The sequence below is a fragment of the Phoca vitulina genome, unplaced genomic scaffold, assembly GCF_004348235.1.
Source record: "Phoca vitulina isolate PV1807 unplaced genomic scaffold, GSC_HSeal_1.0 scaffold10, whole genome shotgun sequence".
Classification (NCBI taxonomy): Eukaryota; Metazoa; Chordata; class Mammalia; order Carnivora; family Phocidae; genus Phoca; species Phoca vitulina.
In genome coordinates this window covers 29,701,471-29,722,070 of record NW_022589713.1, presented here as the reverse complement: position 1 = coordinate 29,722,070, position 20,600 = coordinate 29,701,471, and the positions used below count along the sequence as shown (strand labels likewise).

Genomic DNA, 20,600 nt, shown 5'->3' with positions numbered 1-20,600 from the left:
CAAGAATGAGAATGAGGTGCAGGCTGGCTCAGTCGGAAGAGCATGCAACTCTTGATCTCGGGGTTGTGAGTTCAAGCCCCATGCTGGGTGTAGAGGTTACTTAAATAAATAAAACTTAAAAATGAAAAGAATGAGAATGACAAGCAGCACGTGAAGACAGCAGAACAGAAAGGCAAAAAAGAGCCTGTGAGTGCCGATCAGTATTGCCGTCACCATTCCAAACATGGGCTGCTCAGCTCCAGACCCCTCGCAATATGAGAAAATAAAGCCCTTACTGGGTTAAGCTTATGTTGTTAGGTTTTCAGGTTCTTGCAGCTAACTGTAATCGATATCTAATTGTGGAGTGCAGCTATTCATTATTATTATTTCTTCTGAAGCCGCTTAGTAAGAGGAAAAGGTAGGTGCAATGTAAAACTTTTGTCAGTGTACTTAATACTGCCAACCTGCTGCTATCTGCCAAAGGTGAGGCTACCAACAAAGCCCATGCATTTGAATACTGGTTTGTATTACCGCCAAAGATAATGTGAGGAGCTTCACACATCAACCTCTAAATTCTCAAGACAAATCTGAAGGGTCCACTTTTTAGAAATTATAATTAAAAATCTCCAGGTCTAGGATAACTGATGATGTTGCTCCATAATGCATAGCTCAGTGTCAACCATCATTTCAAACCAAATCTGGGACATCCTGCAAGAAATAGACAAAAATAATTGCCTTGGGCCCTGTGCTGGGAACAATAAGGCACACGTTATACACTCAACTGGTTTGAATGGAAAACCAGATGTATAATGAATGAACTGCTGTGAAATGAAGTTTGGAAAACTGAGACACATGCAACTGAGTACAGAGGAAAGGAACTTTTAAAAGAAGCTGAATGCTGTGAGTGAGGTCCTTTAATAAAAGTAATTAATTAATCAGCAAGTGTGTCCTCTGTGTCTATTATATGCAAGGTACTTAGGAAATTCAAAGACTATGAAGCAGTATGCCAGGTTTAAGGCCCTTCACAGTTTGAGAAAGACAAGCTAGATGAATGAAACCAGCAGCAAAAACAGAGCTGTCTAAGGGAAGGACCCCCACTGTGAGCTCAGGTGGTTCAGGTAAACTGATGACAAAGAAAAGAGGTAGGATTCTGGGGCACCTGGGTGGCTCAGATGGTTAAGCGTCTGCCTTCGGCTCAGGTCATGATCCCAGGGTCCTGGGATCGAGTCCCGCATCGGGCTTCCTGCTGGGCGGGGAGCCTGCTTCTCCCTCTGCCTCTGCCTCTCTCTCTCTCTCTCTCTCTCTCTCTCTGACTCTCATGAATAAATAAATAAAACATTAAAAAAAAAAAGAGGTAGGATTCTCCTAGTGACTAGGAGTGACAAAGACAATTCAAGTGAGGAAAAATCTGAGAACTGAGTGTGGAGAAAAAAGAGGATGAATTATATTAGTTGAGCGTGAACAAATCAGCTTGGTTTGTCCAGAGACTTCAAGAAGGTTAACATGAATGGTTGTTAGAAAATGGGTTGCAGGGGTAATTTGAACGTAGACCTGCTTTCATAAAAGCACATCTGTTTAGAGTAAAAAGAGGAGGTGCTGCCCCCTTCCTTCCTCGTCACCCAGCCTTTCCTCTGTGCATGCACGCCCCCATGTCTCCCTATGTCCAAATCTCCTCTTCTTATGAGGACACCAGTCAGACAGGATGAGGGCCCACCATCACAGCTTCTTTTCACCTTAATTACCTATTTAAAGGCCCTATCTCCAAATGCAGTCACATGCTGAAGTGGTGAGTTTAAGACTTCAACATATGATTTGGGGAGCACACAATTCAGCCCATAACTGTCCCCAAGCCAGAAACTTGGAATCAGTCTTCCTTCATCTCTTTCTGTCAAGTCCTACTTATTCTAATGGTGAGTTCTAGCTCCACCTAAACTCCTTAGAAAGACATAATAAAATGTTAACTAACTGGAATTTAAATGAAAACTTGAAAAAAAACACATAATAAAATATTTAAGACTTAAGCTCTGCCTTCCTATGTAGAGATAAACTTCAACTCCCTGACTTTTATAATCTGCTTCCAAAAGAGTGTCAACTATTTGCTAGTCCAGCTCCTGTAATTAACATCCCTCCATTCAGTGTATCAAACTCCACTCATCTTTTAGATTTGCTTCAATAGTACTTTTCCTATGAAGTTCTTGACTCTGCTCCAATTTTCACTGACCTCACCCTAACTCTTTCCCTTTTCTAGAAAGAATTTACCATTTCTGCCACTCTACTATCACTGAATATACTATATCACAAATACTGGATTTGTGTCCTTTTGGGAGAGAAAAAAAAAATCCCAATAAAAGAATGTACACTCTGGAGTTTGATTACATGAATGTAAATCTTAGTTCTATTAAGATTTTTTTTTACTCTGTCAACTTTATCAAGTTACTTAAGTTCACTGGTAAATGGGAATAAGAATAATGCCTAATTCATATGGTTATAATGAGAAATAAGTGAAGTTTCTGTTAGTATGAAGCAGAGACTGAATAAGAGCTAGGTATTAAAATAAAACAGAGAGAATATAACAATTACCACAACTATCTTTTACTGAGAATATTCCATATCCTGTGTCTAATGTGATTTGCATATATTATTTCTTATAAACCTTGATAAAATTGATACATATATTGGGACTCACAAAAGGGGACCCAGTGGCCTGACATCGAAACCTATGCCAGCCTGCACTTACGGGAAATACCCATCAAGGAATCTAGACATACTCCAAGCACAATCCTCCCAATCAGCTTTAGCTAGTTTACCTTACCCTAAAACATAGGACCTTGCGAACCTCAGAGGGAAATCCCCTACCTCCTTGCTAATCATGCCCTGTTTCCATGTTGCGCCTTCTCCCTAGAAAACTCATTCTTATCCAATATCCCTCAGGGACAGCAACCCACTGCTTGTGAGGCCCTGACACTCCCAACCCATGGAGTGCTTTCCCTTGCATAGAGGACATCAAGCCCGTCATTCAACTGTATAATTTTTGTCATTTGACAATCTGAAACAAATGCAGACGTGTATGATTACCCCATTTTATAGATGAGAAAACTCAGTCTCTGAGAGGAGAAGCAGCTAGTCTAAGATCTAATACTCAACATGTGGTGGAACCAGGCTTTGAGCTAAAGTATAGATGATCCAAAGCACACTGTCTCCATTTTGACATCCCCAAACAATAGTTCAAATCTGAAGGCAGAGTGGGTGCTCAATAAGAATTTGTCGAATTACTTAATCCACTATTAATCCACTTTTAAGTTATATTAAAATATTTCTTACTGATAGTAAAAGAGGTGAACAGGGTTTCACCTTACGCCGTCAGTAATAGATACAGAAGTTAGTGGTTTACACACTGTTTTTAGAATGGAAGTAAAATATGTATCCCAAAAAAGGGAGGGTTAATTAGGTGGTAAAAATCACCAGATTTCTGCTGAAATCCCCCATACCCTCCGTCCCTCCCTTTCCCTCTCCTCCACCTCTCCCCACCCAACACACACCCCAGATCACCTAGCTGAGAGCTACTGAGTGCACAAATAATACTTTGCATTTTATGCTGATCTCCTATCAGTGCTGTCCCTTGTATCCCATACCTTGCTAGCCCGCTCTATAAAATGTTTTTCCTCATTTCAAATAAAACCCCAAACAATATAAGATATTAATGATTAAAGTATTTTTTAAAATAGAAGTGCATAATTTATACCTCTTAAGGACCATCGTCTGAGCCTTGGTAGGAAATTAATCTAGTTAACACAAATCTTATTTCCACAACTCAGGGAACCTCAGTGATACATTTGTATGAGATGCAATATCGGGTCGAGTCAGGCTACATGCTCACTTCGAGTTTTCTAGTGCTATGATACAATATTGCTCCAGTTACACAGTGACATTTTAATGATTTTCAAACACTTATCCTGAAGTTCTAAAAATACCATACGCTAAGATGTGCCTTTCCTGCAAGACATGGCATCAACTGGTGGATTTTAATGTATTTTCCTCTATTAAGTACAGGTAAAAAAAAAAGTAAAGAAATATATATCTATTTTTTTATGATCATTTTTTAACCATGTTGGCTTACAATAGTTAGTTTGCTTCTATAAAAATACTATATATATTTGTGGGACATTTATAATAAGGTAGTAACAAAAAATGTTCTTAAGTGTTCAGTACATATTAGAAATAATACATAATCTCATATAAAGTAACAGTCTTTTGAGGAAAAAGTTATAAAGCTATAAAAAATTTAGGGGCTGCTATCAAGTATTTCAAAATTCTTAAATCATATTTTGCATTATATAATTAATGTTAAAAATGTTTTGTTGATATTTTTTGCTTTAAACTTTTCAAGAGATAGAACATGATTGTATATGTTCCCTAAACAAATTGGACTATTACTGAGCATAACTGAACATATTTATTTAAATATAAATGTAAAACTCATTTTTAAAATAGAACTCTGAATTAGTAAAATTGTTACTGGCTCCAGAGTATTCAAATTCATGCCCTCCACCCCCAAATGACATGTATAGTCATTCATGTGCAAGCAGTTCTGTTAGTGTAACCCACTTGGCCTCTCTTTGCTCCTGTACTCACTTCTTCCCCGGGGAGGGGGGGGGCGGGGAAGAGGAGGAACTTAATTGAGTTTGGAAGGACATATTGGTATGTATATAGGGTGGCCCCTTTCTCTTTAAGGCTCAGCTGCCTTTGGGGGACACCTGATCTGCTCTGGTCTTCGAGCTTGAAATTATAATTTGGGGAGCTCTGCCTTGCCTCATTATAGCTCTGTTTGTGACTGAGGGGTAACTTTACCTAAATCTGGAGCTCACAAAGGGGAAGCTCACTTGCTGTAGATATATGTCAGACCCTCTGTTATCAGTTTTATCAGAAAGAAAGGTGATATGGAGGTCTCCTATCTGCTTTATTCTTATTTCCTTATGAGTTGGTCCAGCACTTGGGTGGAGTAAAGGAGTGTTTTAATTGAGCTCTTTCAAACCCCAAATGAGTAAGTGTATTTTGCTCCTTTTACCAATTTTCAGTCTTCGAAGACAGGGATTTCTCCCTATCTGCAGACATAACAGACCTAAGACAAAGGTGATGAGTTAAATTTTATAAAACCATTACACATGATTCTCATTTTCAAAGCAAATCAGGTTGATTAAATTGCTACCTTTGAAGCAAAAAAAAAAAAAAAAAGTAGTCATATATTTCTTTTTAGTTTTATATTTCTATCTATCTACACATAAATGTGAGTGCACATAATATACACATATACATTTAATATATGAATAGTGATTTTATTCAAAAATAATCCTTACTGTGGTATAATAAAAAAATATATATTTGGTCTTTATCTCCTGTTCCTGGCAAACAACACTATAAAACTCTTGGAATTTCTGAGATGATGAGTGTCTTTTATACAATAATGAATGATTGCTGGCTGGTGGTCCCTAGATAGCTTCAGTGGTGAAATACCCAGGCAAGATCAGAGAGTTGGAACTTTCACCCCATCCCTAACCTTCTGGGAGAGGAGAGGGGCTGGAGACTGAGTTAATCACCAATGGCCAATGATGGGATCAATCATGCCTACATAATGAAGCCTCCGTAAAAACTCCTGAACAGCAAGCTTTGGAGAGCTTCTGAGTTGGTAAACACACCGAGGTCCTGGGAGTTTGGCACACCCAGAGAGAGCGTGGCAGCTCCACATCGCTCCTCCCCATGCCTTGCCCTACTCATCTTTTCCATTGCGCTGTTGCTGAGTTGTATCCTTTGTAACAACAGAAGTAAAGTGTTTCCCTGAGTGCTGTGAGCTGTTCTAGGAAATTATCAAATCTGAAAAGGGGGATTGGAGGAGCCCCCAACTTTATCGCCAAGTTGGACAGAAGTGTACAGCTCCCCCAGGCACCCAGTGTTTGTGACTGGCATCTGGAGTGAGGGCAGTCTTGTGGGAATGAGCCCATAAACCTGTGGAGTCGGACACTAACTCTGAGCAGTGTCAGAGCTGAATTAAATGACAGGACCCCCAGCTGGTGTCCAGAAAGTTGTAGAACTGGTTCTTGGTATGGAGAAAACCCACACATGTGGTGTCATAAGTGCTGTGAGCAAATACAGTTCATACTTATCTTCTGTATTCCTATAATACCAAAAGAAAAAAATACTAAAGACAAAAACTGTGCACACTGACTCCCACATTTTCTTTCCTCTTGCTGGACAGGTATTACACTTACTCTAATATCCAAGTAACTTTCATTGTAAGACTGTTCTTTCCTTATGTATGTAAAATATGCTTCACTATACAGTCATGCAAACACACAGGAAAATAGTCGTGTATTTGCAAACATTTTAAATGATGGAATTGTGGGTGGGGGCACCACACCATGATAGTTCTCCCTTTGAGTTGTCATTTCAAGAGATATCATGTATTAAAACACTCCCATACATGTTTTAAAAGAGCTGGAGTAAAAGAGTTCATTCTTAAAAAGACATAACCATTGAAATGCCAAATAGCTGGTTCTCATAAAGAATTTACTACGTAGGACATCCCTGCAATGACGATTGCTTTTTCTCTGGTCACCAAAGTATCTAATCCTACTCCTGTTTAAATGAAACAATATCAACATTTTTTCAGTGTCAATTTTTGTCACTTTGCATGAATTGCAAGGAATTTCTTCATAAGTATAGACAGAAGGTAAAAGGAAAGCAACATAGTCTTAGAATGCTTTAAAGATCATCGAAAAGCTTATCTGTGCCTTAAAACAAATTATTACACTGTTGTATACTATAAGATACAGATACATATTTGTTTGCGACAGTCCACTCTAGCAACCACTAAACTTGATTCTTAATTTTGCACATGAAATTTTCACTTCTAAGTTTTGAGCTATTGCACTTTAAATGAAACCAAGAGATACACTTTTAATCACATCATTTTAAGTTCACTATATTGCTATTGACTCATTTTTTTTCCCTAATAAAGCAAGGTGGTGTGACTTCATATTCTAGTAAACCATTTTCCTTCCTCATCCTATTTGCATAGGAATATGAACTTCTGGTTCCTGTCAAATGAGTCTTTATTACCAAGATGAGAATGTAAATTCATGTAATGTCTTTGTGATCTTGGAATAGGCACCAAATACCGACTGCTAACAGTTATGAATATTTATCAGTTGCTGTTTTAAAAGACAGCTTTTTTTTTCCCTCCCAGAGTTTTTGAGTAAACAATTTCAAAATGTTACTCCATCTGTCAATGTTTTCTGAAAACAGTACCAACCTTCTTTTTTATCTTCTGGAGTAATCTTCACTTTTGTATCTGTTATATCTTTGAATGAGGCCAGAAAAAGTACCACATCTCCTTTCTCATTCTTTATAGGAACAACATCCAATAGGCACCAAAATGGAGACCCTGCAACAGTAATAAAAATACAAATCAACCACTGCCTCATGTTTTTTCTATGAAAATCTCAATCATTAGTGGTGCAGTTAATAAAGTCCTTACTGTTTTCTTCTATCCCACACCTCCCCTCCAAAATCTTAAAAATGTCAGTTTTCAGATTCCATAAATACCTAGCCCATATGCATATCTCTTCATTCCCAAATGAAATGCTTTCTTTGAAAATAAGGCTGTATTTTAAACAAAAACACTTGTCTGTGCTGAGATATTTCTGCTTATGTAATTCAAACTGTATTTCTTTTTTGAACTTGTTGCTGTTGAAGCATTCCACTTTATGAAACATTGCCCCTTCCCACCCCCGGCACACATGAGTTGCTAAATAAAGACCTTTGTTTGGTAAGAGTTTGCTGGAGGTTTATTTAGTCAATTTAAAAATCAATGATTGCCCACCAGATGGCTAAAGTAAAAAAAAAGATAGAAAATACCAAGTTTTGGGGAAAATGCATCATCATTTGAACTCTCCTACATTGGTGGCTGGTTGCAAATTAGTACATATATACTTTAAAAACTGTACAGCGGTATTAAGATACATTCCCACAATACAACACCAAGCAGCACTGTGAATGAGCATTCTGCAATAATTGACAATCAGATGGATGAGTATCACTAATATAATATTGAGCAAGAGTAGCCAGTCACAAATGAGTAGAATGCATTTACATTAAGTACAAAACAGGCAAAACTCACCTACAGTGTTAAAAGTCAGGTTGGTGGTTTGGGAGATTGTGATTCGAAGGGGACACAGGTTGGGGAATTCTGGGATCCTGGTCAAGTTTGCTTTATGACCTTTATGCTAATTACATAGGAGTGTTCAATTTTTGAAAACTCATCAAACTCTACACTTATGCATGTCTTTTTTTCTGTATATATGTTTTACTTTAAGAACATATATTCTTATAAGATTTTATTTATTTGTCAGAGAGACAGAGACAGAGAGAGAGAGCACAAGCAGGGGGAATGGCAGGCAGAGGGAGAAGTAGGTTCCCTGCTGAGCAAAGAGCCCGATGCAGAGCTTGATGCAGGGCTCAATCCCAGGACCCCGGGATCATGACCTGAGCCCAAGGCAGACGCTTAGCCGACTGAGCCACCCAGGCATCCCTCAAGAACATATTTTAAGAAGCGATAATCAAGTTCAATTCTATTTTTTGAGCAAAAGAACCTTGAGAAATACCATTAGTAGCTTCTGGTTCAAACCTAAGGCTCATATTTTGAAATGTTTTTATATATATTAAAATATATATTTTAAGAATATATTAAAATTCTTATATTAGATTTCCTACTAAAAAGCATTCCTGAGCAAAAAAAAAAAAAATTGAAAACGGCAAAAAAGTTATTGCTTAAAAACAAAACTATTAATCTATTCACATATATTTTTCCTACATTTTTTTTGATGGGGGGAAAACCCTAATACTGTGAATTTCCACCTTATTTGGGAGTTGATTTCAAAGTTGGGTATAAAACAAAAATAACAGTCAGAAATACCCTTGCTATTTTAAGTTGTTTTGTGTATACTGTATTAGATCTCACAATTTCCGAAACAGCTGACGTATCCATCCAACCTTGGAATCTACCAGGTTTTTTTCCTTACTTAAGCACCAGATGAAGGAGTTGATATAGAGGCCATCTGACATAAAAATCACATTTTATTTTAGCTGCTGTTGTACTTTTTGAAAAGTGTGGTTGGATACACATACAATAAACGTGTGTATAATGAGCTTCTACTATATAAAGAATGCATGGAATATGTACCTGATCTGTACATCCTCCTAATAGCTTCAGCATCATGAATTCCTCCGTGTTCTCTTGATGCAGATCTATGGTTTCCTTTCATTCATCTTCCTAAATGTCCATGCCACAGCAATTCCATTTCAATATCCCATCACCAGGCTCCAGGAGACCTGGGATCTAACCAGAGCTCCAACATTAACTAGCCCGAGACCATGGGGGATTCAATTAACTTCTCCCCTCCAATTAACTTGGTTCCCTTAATTGTAATATTCTCATATCCATCAGTCCAGTAGTAGATAGAGCAACTCAAAAACCATGAGACAATAAATCAACTCTATTGTCTATGACTAACGGGGAAACCTTCTAAATGAGCTATATCCCTGGCCAAACACTACTATCCCCATCATCCCAGAATGGCTCTTAATTCTAATTTTTTCTATGGCCACCATTTCAAAGTGAGAGATGTTTTCACTAATTCTGTAGCTATGGTAGGAACAAAAAGACCCATCAGGGCAAGCTATCAATCAGACCCTAGACATAGTAATAGTGGGGACATGGAAAACAGTATGAATCTGATATTGTGGATCACACTTTAAAGCATCTCTCTGTTAATTATCTTGCAAAAACATCACCCAAATCAGAACAGAAGCTATTAATTTTCCTGAAAATCCATTTTATCTAGGCACTCAGACAAGCATCATTATTGTCTCCACAGAGCCTTTGAACAGGTGGACCAGAGAATTTTAGAGAGAGGCAAAAGCATATCAGGTGAGATACAGCCAAGGAAAGCGCTGCCCGCCTGACAGTACCTCTAATCACACAGCAGTCATTTCACGTCGTGTTCTGGGAAGTCGAAAGATCACTTTGAGGTTTGTCTTTTAAGTTACAATGAGATGGGGGCGCCTGGGTGGCTCAGGCATTAAGCATCTGCCTCCAGCTCAGGTCATGATCCCAGGGTCCTGGGATCGAGCCCCGTATCGGGCTCCTGCTCCACGGGAAGCCTGCTTCTCCCTCTCCCACTCCCCCTGCATCTCCCTCTCCCACTCCCCCTGCTGCTCCCTCTCCCACTCCCCCTGCTTGTGTTCCCTCTCTCGCTGTGTCTCTCTCTGTCAAATAAATAAATAAAATCTTAAAAAAAAAAGTTACAATAAGATGTAACCTTTGACATTTTATGAATTCTGTAAACGTTCATTAACATGGGTCTCTCTAAATTCAAATTTTGTAATGATTTGGCCGGCACTAGGCTGATGTCTGCCTTCCCACTGCACATATGACAAAAAAATGTGTAGAGGCATACCTTGGAGATAATGTGGGTTTGGTTCCAGACGACCCGAATGAAGTAAATATCGCAATAAAGTGGGTTAAAGTAATTTAAAAAAATTTATTTATTTATTTTAGAGACAAAGAGAAAGAGTGAGGGGAGCAGAGAGAGAGACAGAATCCTGAAGCAGACTCCCCCCACTGAGATCGGAGCCTGATGCGAGGCTCGTTCCCAGGACCCTGAGACCATGACCTGAGCAGAAACCAAGAGTTGGCTGCCCAACCGACTGACCCACCCAGGTGCCTTGGGTTAAATGACGATTTTTGGTTTCCAGTGCATATGAAAGTTATGTTTACACTATACAGTAGTCTGTTAAGTGTGTAATAGCATTGTGTCTAAAAATACAATGTACATGCCTTAATTAAAAATAATTTCTTTAAAAAAAATGCTAACCATCATCTGAGGTCTCAATGACTTGTAATCTTTCTTGCTAGTGGAAGGTCTTGCCTCAATGTTGATGGCTGCTGAGTGATCAAAGGTGGGTGGTCGTTGAAGGTTGTGGTGGCAGTGGCAATTTCTTAAAATAAGACAACAATGAGATTTGCCACGTCAATTGACTCTTCCTTTCACGAGTGATTTCTCTGCAGCATGCGGTGCTGTTTGATAGCATTTTACCCATAGAACTTCTTTCAAAATTGGTATCAATCCTCTCAAACCCTCCTGCTGTTTTAGCAACTAAGTCTATGTGATACTCTAAATCCTTTGTTGTTATTTCAACAGTCTTCAAAGCATCTTCACCAGGAGAAGATGCCATCTCAAAAACCACTTTTCTTTGCTTGTCCATAAGAATCAACTCTTTATCCATTAAATTTTGATCATGAGATCACAGCAACTCAGTCCCATCTTCAGGCTCCACTTCTAATTCTAGTTCTCTTGCTATTTCCACCCATCTTCAGTGACTTCCTCCACTGAAGTCTTGAACCCTTCACAGTCGTCCATGAGGGTTGGAATCAACTTCTTCCAAACTCCTGTTAATGTTGATATTTTGATCTCTTCCCATAACCCCTTCCCTCTTAATGGCATCTAGAATGGTGAATTCTTTCTGGAAGGTTTTCAATTCACTTTTCCCAGCTGCATCAGAGGAATCACTATCTATGGCAGCTACAACCTTACAAAAGGTGTTTCTTTCTTTCTTTTTTTTTTTTTTTTAAGATTTCTTTATATATGAGAGAGAGAGAGTGTGTGTGTGTGTGTGTGTGTGTGTGTGTGTGTGAGCAGGGAGAGGGAGAGAATCTCCAGGAGACTCCCTGCTGAGTGCAGAGCCTGACACAGGGCTCTATCTCAGGATCCTGCAATCATGATTTGAGCAGAAATCAAGCTTTGGACACTTAACCGACTGAGGCACCAAGCACCCCCAAAATGTGTTTCTTAAATAATAAGACTTGAAAGTCAAAATTACTCCTTGATCCATGGGCTGCAGAATGGATGTTGTGATAGCAGGCATGAAAACAACATTAATCTCATTGTACATCTCTATCAGAGCTCTGGGATGGCCAGCTGCATTATTAATGAGCAGTAATATTTTGAAAGGAATCCTTTTTCTGTAAGTCTCAACAGTGGGTTTAAAATTAAAATATTCAGTAAACCATGTTGTAAACAGATGTGCTGTCATCCAGACTTTGTTGTTCCATGTATAGAGCACAGGTGGAGTAGATCTAGCATGATTCTTAAGGGTCCTGGGATTTTGTCTGGAATGGTCAATGAGTATTAGCTTCAACTTAAAGTCACCACCTGCATTAACCCTAACGAGAGAGTCAGCCTGTTCTTAGAAGCTCTGAAGCCAGCCATTAACTTCTCCTCTCCAGCTATGAAAATCCTAGATGGCAACTTCTTCCAATAGGAGGCTGTGCTTAAGGGAATGTTTGGTTGGTTTAATCTTCTATCCAGACCACTCAGACTTTCTCCTTAACAGCAATGAGGCTGTTTCAATTTCTTAGTACTCGTGTGTTCACTGGAGTAGCACTTTTAATTTTCTTCCAGAACTTCCTTGCATTCACCACTTGGCTGTTTGGCCCAAGAGGGCTAGTTTTTGGCCTATTTTGACTTTCAACATCCTTCTTCACCAAGCTTAACCATTTCTAGCTTTTGACTTAAAGTGAGAGAAATGCAACTCTTCCTTTCATGTGAATACTTAGAGGCCACTGTAGGGTTGTTAATTGACCTAATTACAATATCGTTTTGTCTCAGGGAATAGAGGGGCCCAAGGAATGAGAGAGAGAGACAGGGAATGGCCAGTAGGTGGAGGAGTCAGAACACACACATTGATTTAAATTTGCCATCTTATATGGGCAGTGTTGGTGGTGCCCCAAAACAATTACAGTAGTAATATCAAAAATCACTGATCATCGATCACCAGAACGAATATGATAATAATGAAAAAGTCTGAAATATTGGGAGAACTGCCAAAATGTGACACACAGACACAAAGTGAACAAATGTTAGAAAAATGGCACAATAGAGTTGCTCTAGGCAGGATTGCTACAAACCTTTGATTTCTAAAAAACACAATTATCTGTGAAGCACAATAAAGTAAAGCACAGTAAAAGGAGGTAGGCCTGTATGAGGGAAACAGTTCAAGGGAGATACAGGCTTATTTCTTTCCTCCCTCCCTTCCCTTCTTCCTTTCTTCTTTCAACTGCTCCTTCAGATTTATCCACAAAACTGCCTTACAAATATGGCTTTGGCCACCTCTAAAATTAGAAAGCAAACCATATCACACTTGCTTCATCCAGAAAAAGAGGATAGCAGGTAGGCAAGACCCTTCACAATTAATGTGCTCACTTATTACCCATCCCTTCCCTGCTTTCCTGAATCTCTCTACCAGGCCCTCTGCCCTGGCTCTCTGACAAAATCTCCATCCTTGCATGACTATAATCATTCAAAGCTATTCCCCAAGGCTGGCCTCTTCCTCTCTTACCCACGGGCACAATGATGATCATGCAACATCTTCCAGTCAACAGTATTTCAAGCCTGGTGCGATGAATCTCTCATAAGGTTAAAATGGGAGGCAGCATATCCCTCACTCTCAAATCCAGAGATGAAGGATTCTTAAAACAGGTTAGAGGGCAGAAATCCTGTGTCAATTTTAAGTCCTTCTGTGTATAGCAGTAGTAATTACCATGTGGGTTAGTAAGTGCTAAAACAGATGAGACTCTGCCAGGATTTAAGTTAATAACACCTTCGACTTCCGTGGATAAATACAATTCATGGGGAGAAAACAGGGTTTATACCCTATATGGTAAAATGTATTTTTGGAATTGCATAAATAATTACACAGAGCTTAAATCTGGTGGAATGTCCCATGTGTCCACTTTGGTACTTCCTTTTTCTTCATTGGGAAACAAGGGTATTTGAGAATTTGACTTGCTATTATTTATAATTGTGAGAAGACTTATATGCTTTCTACCCATCCCCAAAAGGTTAAATTTGGCAATAAGCAAAAACTAATAAGGTTTCCAATATGAGTTCAAGGTTTAATAACTTAATCTAAGGAGGTCAGATATAAAAGTAAATTGAATTTTGAGCTCTTCCTTTCTCTTTAATGACTCTGCTGTTGTGATGAGATTCAAGTTGCATTTCCCAGTGTAATTCAGTAGCAGAAAGGGGGATACGGACACTTTGCATATCCTCATGTTTCTTCTATCAAGCAGGATTTTGATTGGATTTTTTATGATAAATATGTGTAACATTTAGTCTTTGAAATTATTACTACAGTAATATAATATCTTAAGTATTAAGAGGATCAATATCATGCGACCTAAACATTTTCAGATGCTCTTCATATTTCACACTAAGTCTGATGAGTCTTGTTCCCAACAACCATTGCCTCAGTGCTACTTATCAATGATGTAGTGATGAGTTTGGCAGTTTTTAGAAATTAGTCCAGGGGTTATATATTGAGGCAGGGGTGGGAAAGGGACTGCAGATGAGTACGCAAGGCTACCCCTGATGGTAATGGGTGATGGGACACTTGTAACTGTAGCAGAAGGAGGGGAGCAGTAATGGGAGTACCAACTGAGTCTATCATGGAACCCTTAGCTACCCTTCCTCTTTACCACATTTGCTACTACTGACTTCTTCTGGCCTTAATCATCTCTCACCCACTCTTCAAAAGTGTTCTTCCTGCTTTTAGGTTTCTTCCCATGCTGCTTCCAATAAGCTGTGAAAATATAGGGTATTGAATAAAAACACTCAATGGCTTTTCATTGCTTGCTTAAAGTATTAGCATAACTTCCAAAGTCTTTACCAATATGGAAGGTCTATTTTCAAGGGACTAGGGAAAAAAAAAACAGGAATGAGATTGGTAGTGTGAAGAGGTGACCTAAAGGAAGGGTCATATTAAAAAGGAGGGGGAAGTCCCTTGAAGTACCTAGAACTGTGTGGGGGACAAGCCCTACAGCAGTCTCACCAGCTCTTCTTGGCGTTTGTATACTAAGGGATGAAAGCAACGATTCTTTGGTGAAATATCAGGTGAAATCTGCACCTTATCTGCAGGGAACCCTTCCAAGGGCCATCCATCTACAGTGCAGTGGAGTTTCAGGTCTTTGTTCTGTCCCCATTGGATTTGCCTTGAGTGAACACTTTTCCTCCACATGCCCCAGGATCTTAGTGACCCAAAGTAAAGGGCACTAGGACCCTGACACCTGTGAAACAGCAGAGGGTAGAGTGGAGTTGGGAAGAGATGAACAGAACCAGCTGGAGACCCCCCTGAGCTGGGCAGTGGCTAAAGATACCTTTTGTTTCAATATTTAATGAAAAAGGAGGATCTCATAAAAGCAATGTGTTTTAAATTTGTTTCTATGTAGGAAAAAAAAGACTGGCAGAACACACACAAAATATTAATAGTGGTGGCTTGTGGAATTATAGTTTCTTTTTTTTTCCTTTCTTCTCAGGATCCTTATTTTCAGTTTTTCTAGAATAAGCATGAAGAAATATATAGTGGGATTCTGGCAACTCTAGAGATTTGAGGTAAGAAATGACAAGAAGTTCAAGACAGGGCTGTAAGAGTGATGAGATCATATTTCTAGGGAGATCACTTTTTACGTATTCCAATGATTTAAGTTTTAACAGATATCCCAAAGATGAGAGAGAGAGAGAAGAAGGAAGGAAGGATAGATATCAAATCAAGCGATGCTTAACTGATTTGAATGTGCCAACTTTTTTTTTTCTTCTTTCCATTTTGTTCCAAGTTCCTTTTCTCCTTAAATAAAAATCTTATTCCTCTCCCAGGAGTATGTATAGCCCATTTTAAGAAATCTCTAATCATTAGGAAAAAGAGGAGCTTGGGAACTTGAGATCCAAAAAAGTTTCCCCAAGATGTGTTTTTGTCAATAGTGGCACCATCCTTGTTCAACAAATCATTGATATATTATTGACCAGTAGAGCTATTACTTGCTTTAAGAAAACCAAACTGCTTCTGATGGTAAACAGAGATAATTATTACCTAAAATTGAAAGGATTTTCCACATATGGTTAAACACAAATCCAGCTGGGATAGGTTTAGAGGAGGAGCCAGGACAATTGGGTACTGTCCAATGAGAAATAGAGGTAAAGGGGTCCTGATGATAAACAATATAATGCACACAGCAAGAACCTAGTGATAGCTGTCACTTAAGTTTCCATTATGTGTTAGACATTATGCCACATGCTTTACATGTCTTATATCTAAACGTCTCATTGATCAACCTGACCAATATTTTACCAAACTGAACCACATTTTACAAATGGAGACATTGATATATGCAGTATTTTCTTCAGGGTCACACAGCTATTAAGTGCCACAGAGCAGAATTTAAACACAAGTCTGAGTTTGATTTTCTAATCTTGCTTTACTACAGTATTCTGGGAATAATCTTGTTCTATAAACAGTGTTTCAGGAATTGAATTTCACTGTCATTTAATTTTTCTCCCCATTTTATAAGACATAATGACACATATGCTTTCTTAAATGCCATAGTGTAAGAGAAAAAAATGAAATAAAGCCTTAAGATAATCAACAAATTTCTCTCAACCAGGAATAAGAGTAGAACCTATCTCTCTCTTTTTTCTTAAGATTTTATTTTTTTTCAGTAATTTCTACACCCATCATGGGGCTCGAACTTACAACCTGGAGATCTCAAGAATCACACACTCCACCAACTAAGTCAGGCAGGCCCTACTCTTTGAAACAAGATTCAGCTACTTTAGTGTCAGATTGGAATACATCCTTCATTAAGATACATGTGGCTCTTAAAGTTGCTTCAGTATTCAATGAGACACTGGGATCTGAAAACCACCACTGGTGCTGCTTTCAGCCCCCATGTTGAGATAAAGGGAATGTACTCATAAAAGCTTCCTGATTACAGTTTTTAAGGGTAGTAACCTAAGTCGTTAATGTATTAGCACCATATTCTGACCTCATTCACAAAGCATTTGTCTGACACATCTTCCCAATGTTTTTGTTTCTTGCTTTCTTAGGAACCTTCAGAAATGATAATCTCTGTACCGTGGCAACTCTAGGTAGGTAGGACACACAGTGACATTTCCTGGATTCATCTCTTCTAAGACTGGAAAAAACAAAGAGCACTGAGTCCCAATCAACTCTGAGCCATGGCTCTCTATTTTAATGATCCTCTGGGGGAAAGAAGACCAAATGTGATGGACAACTGTTAGTGAGCAGAAAAATGTCTGATCCAACGGGCTTGGCTTCGTGATTGCTACTTGTAAGCCACTTCCTTCTGAGAACGAGACACTGAAGCAAACTTGCCCCCTTGATACTTGACTTTAAGAAAAGCAATTTAAGCTTTCTTCAAACTTGCTGTTGCTCAGTGAAAAAGAACTTGCCTTAAATGAGAATTAAAGGATCAGGTTAACTCTGATTGCACAAGGCTTTCGTTGGAGGAATCTATGGTCTTTGCAGGGCAATGGGAATAATTGTTGGTCCCAATAATAATCATAATGCCCATAAGAATCCAGCATGGGCAAGGGGGTCTGGGACTCTAGGATTACTTAGTTTAGAACCCAAAATAAAATATTTGGAGATTACATTGCAAGCGATTGGAAATAAAGTTAGTCCTTCATTCAAATATTTATTGAGTGCCCTCTATGGCTGGGAACTGTTTTATGTGTTTGGATACATCAGTAAACAGAACAGAATAGATCTCTGTCCTACGCCCCAAGAGAACTTATATTCTACTTTTAGGAGAGAAAAACAATAAACTATAAATAATTGTATAGTTTATTAGAAGGTTTTAAATGCTATAAGAACAACAACAACAAAAGGGGGATTAAAGAATTAAATAATTCCTAAGGGAATTATTCATGGAAATGCTACTTAATATTGCTTTTGAATATTAATGACTGTATGTGTGCCATTGCAGGTCCTCTTAGAAGCAATGATGAGACAACCATAATGCTGGTCTCAGGTCAAGCAAAGGAGAGAGGGAAGGAAGAAAAATTGGATAACAGTGTCTTAGACTGCAGTGCAGTTGTAAAGAAAGTTCACCAAGGTCATCAGGGCACCCAGCCAAGACGACCATCAGGGCTGGTCCATATCTCCCAGGAACAGAACTGTTTAGCACCTCTGCTTCACTCAGTCATTGGCTGGAAGCTGCCCGTAGAAAGCTTGGCCTCTTGGCCAACACAATGAAATGGTTTCAGAGCACAGCAGCTGGGGCCGTTAGCCAATTACTATCCTGTAGTCAGAGATACACGATGCACGTTCTCATGGTTCCCACAATTAGCAGAGAAGATTATCTCACATTTTTGACAGAATAGCATCCATGCCCTTCCTCCTGTCACTGAACCTCCATATTCCACCAGAAACCAAAACACCTCTCTCCAGGTAGCCCTGGTAGAACCATCAAACCCAGTGCTCTGACTAGCCCTCAGTGGAAGGATGAGCAAATAGCCCACACGGGGCCGATCAGTCTTTCTTTTCCAGTAATTTTGATCTTGAACAGAGGGACCCAAGATCCAAAATGGAGGAAGCAGATTCATTTAACAATGAAGGCCGGAAAAATCCTTTCGATTATTCCTGCTACCTAGACTTTACAGAAAACTTCTTTCTGTCTTTTTCAAGAGCTGGCTGCTCACTACTTTCTTTGGTTCTATAAGTTACAACATATGTTTTTAATAAACTAGTATTTTTCTTAAGATAACCAGAATCAATTTGTGTTGCTTATGAGGAACCCTAATTACAAAAATGATATATTTAGAAAAGGAGAGTCAAGATATGATGGAAAGAATACAAGGCTTAGATGACCTTGCATGTGGTCGAGTCCTGGATTCTACATTTACTCACTGAGCATGCTTTACACCTGTCTGCACCGTATCTGCATACTGGATATCCAGCTACTTCTCACGGTTAAGAGCTTTGAAGAGGCCAATATGTGCCAAAGTATTTTACACTTTTTGACTAGTTATATAAAATAAGCACTTTACCTGTACATGTAATGCTTTCATTCTTTACCTATTAAAAAACAATCAGGGAAGTGCCTGGGTGGTTCAGTTGGTTAAGCACACACCTTCGGCAAAAGTCATGATCGTAGGGTCCTGGGATGGAGCCCCATCAGGCTCCCTGATCAGCAGGAAGTCTGCTTCTCCCTCTCCCATTTACCCCTCCTCCCAATTGTGCACGTTCACCCTCTCTCAAATAAATAAATAAAATCTTTAAAAAAAAATCAGGCACAACTATGGTTCAGTATTAATATTTGTTAAAGCTAGCTGATGGTATAGGGTGGATTTTGGTTATAAAAATCTCTGTGAATGTATGAAACATCTCATGATTTTATTTTTAATTAAGGAAACATTACTTTGGAAAATGGAGAATTATTCAGCATTTACTTGAACATCTAAGCTAGTATTAAATTGTAACATGAAGTCAGCTCAGATTGCTGGGCTTAGAAAGATCTTTGAGATGATAAGATGAAACTCTTTACTGGAAAGATGAAAATGCTGAATTCAGAGTGGTTGAGTAAACCATTCCGAATGATTAATGTTAATTGTCGGTAGAGGTGGGACTAGACCTCAAGTCACAGGACTTTCAGTTTCACGGGCTTTGTGCTAAAACACAGTGCATTTCTCCAAAGATTAAAAGCAATCTCCAAAGGAATAATCACATGAGTGAATAATCTGATTTTGATATTTGAAAAGGAAAAATTATACTTGCCTATATTATTGATATTATTGATAAAATAATCCAGGACACATAACAAATTCAGCATTGATCAAGTTTGGGTTTTTTTTTTTTTTAAGATTTTATTTATTTATTTGACAGAGAGAGAGCACAAGAAGGGGGAGTGGGCGAGGGAGAAGCAGGCTCCCCCCTGAGCAGGGAGCCCAATGGATCAAGGGATCATGACTTGAGCCAAAGGCAGATGCTTAACTGACTGAGCCACCCAGGCACCCCAAGTTTTGTGTGTTTTTGTTATTTTTTAAGATTTATTTGAGAGAGAAAGCTTGGGCACACTTGTGCACACACACACACACATGCACACACACAAGCAGAGGTAGGGGCCACGGGAGAGGGAGAGAGAGAGAGCACGAAGCAGGCTCCTAGCTGAGCTGAGCGTGGAGCCCAATGAGGGGCTAGATCTCATGACCCCTGAGATCATGACCTGAGCTGAAATCAAGAGTCAGAGGCTTAACTGGCTGAGCCACCCAGGCACCCCAGTCCAGTATTTTTTTTTTTAAGTAGATTTGGGATTAAAATATGTGTTTAAAAGGTTGAGCAAGTGAGATAAAAATGATGGGAAATATGTTTTATGGGAGAAAGCAGAAATTTTGAAATGAGAATTTAGAAACAAGGAAACAGAAATTGAAAAGCAGTAGTTAAGGATCTCATGACAATTCTCCAGTGTATAAATACATGGTTGCAGTTTTAGGTGTCATTTTAGCACTTTCCAAGAACATGCAGACAACAAACATACTGAACATTTCTTCCATTGTGCAAACTCGACTCTTAGCAAAGACTCATGAACACAGTGCCAGATTGCCCTGAGTCACAACTTGGCATGCATATTAAAGCAAAACAGTTAGACGCTTCCCCAATTTACTGCTCCTCCCCTAAAATGGAGCTGATCCCTCACCAGAACTTGAGGCCAAACC

The 20,600-nt window shown here is 38.9% G+C and overlaps 1 protein-coding gene across 1 annotated transcript in view; it reads right to left on the bottom strand.

The window, feature by feature from the left end:
- KCNH8 (potassium voltage-gated channel subfamily H member 8) overlaps window positions 1-20,600 on the bottom strand; it is a 368,898-nt gene that overhangs the window by 205,872 nt on the left and 142,426 nt on the right. Inside the window, exon 3 of the mRNA XM_032408779.1 lies at window positions 7,286-7,417. Coding sequence (XP_032264670.1) covers window positions 7,286-7,417 — 132 coding nt within the window. The remainder of the gene's footprint in view (window positions 1-7,285; window positions 7,418-20,600) is intronic.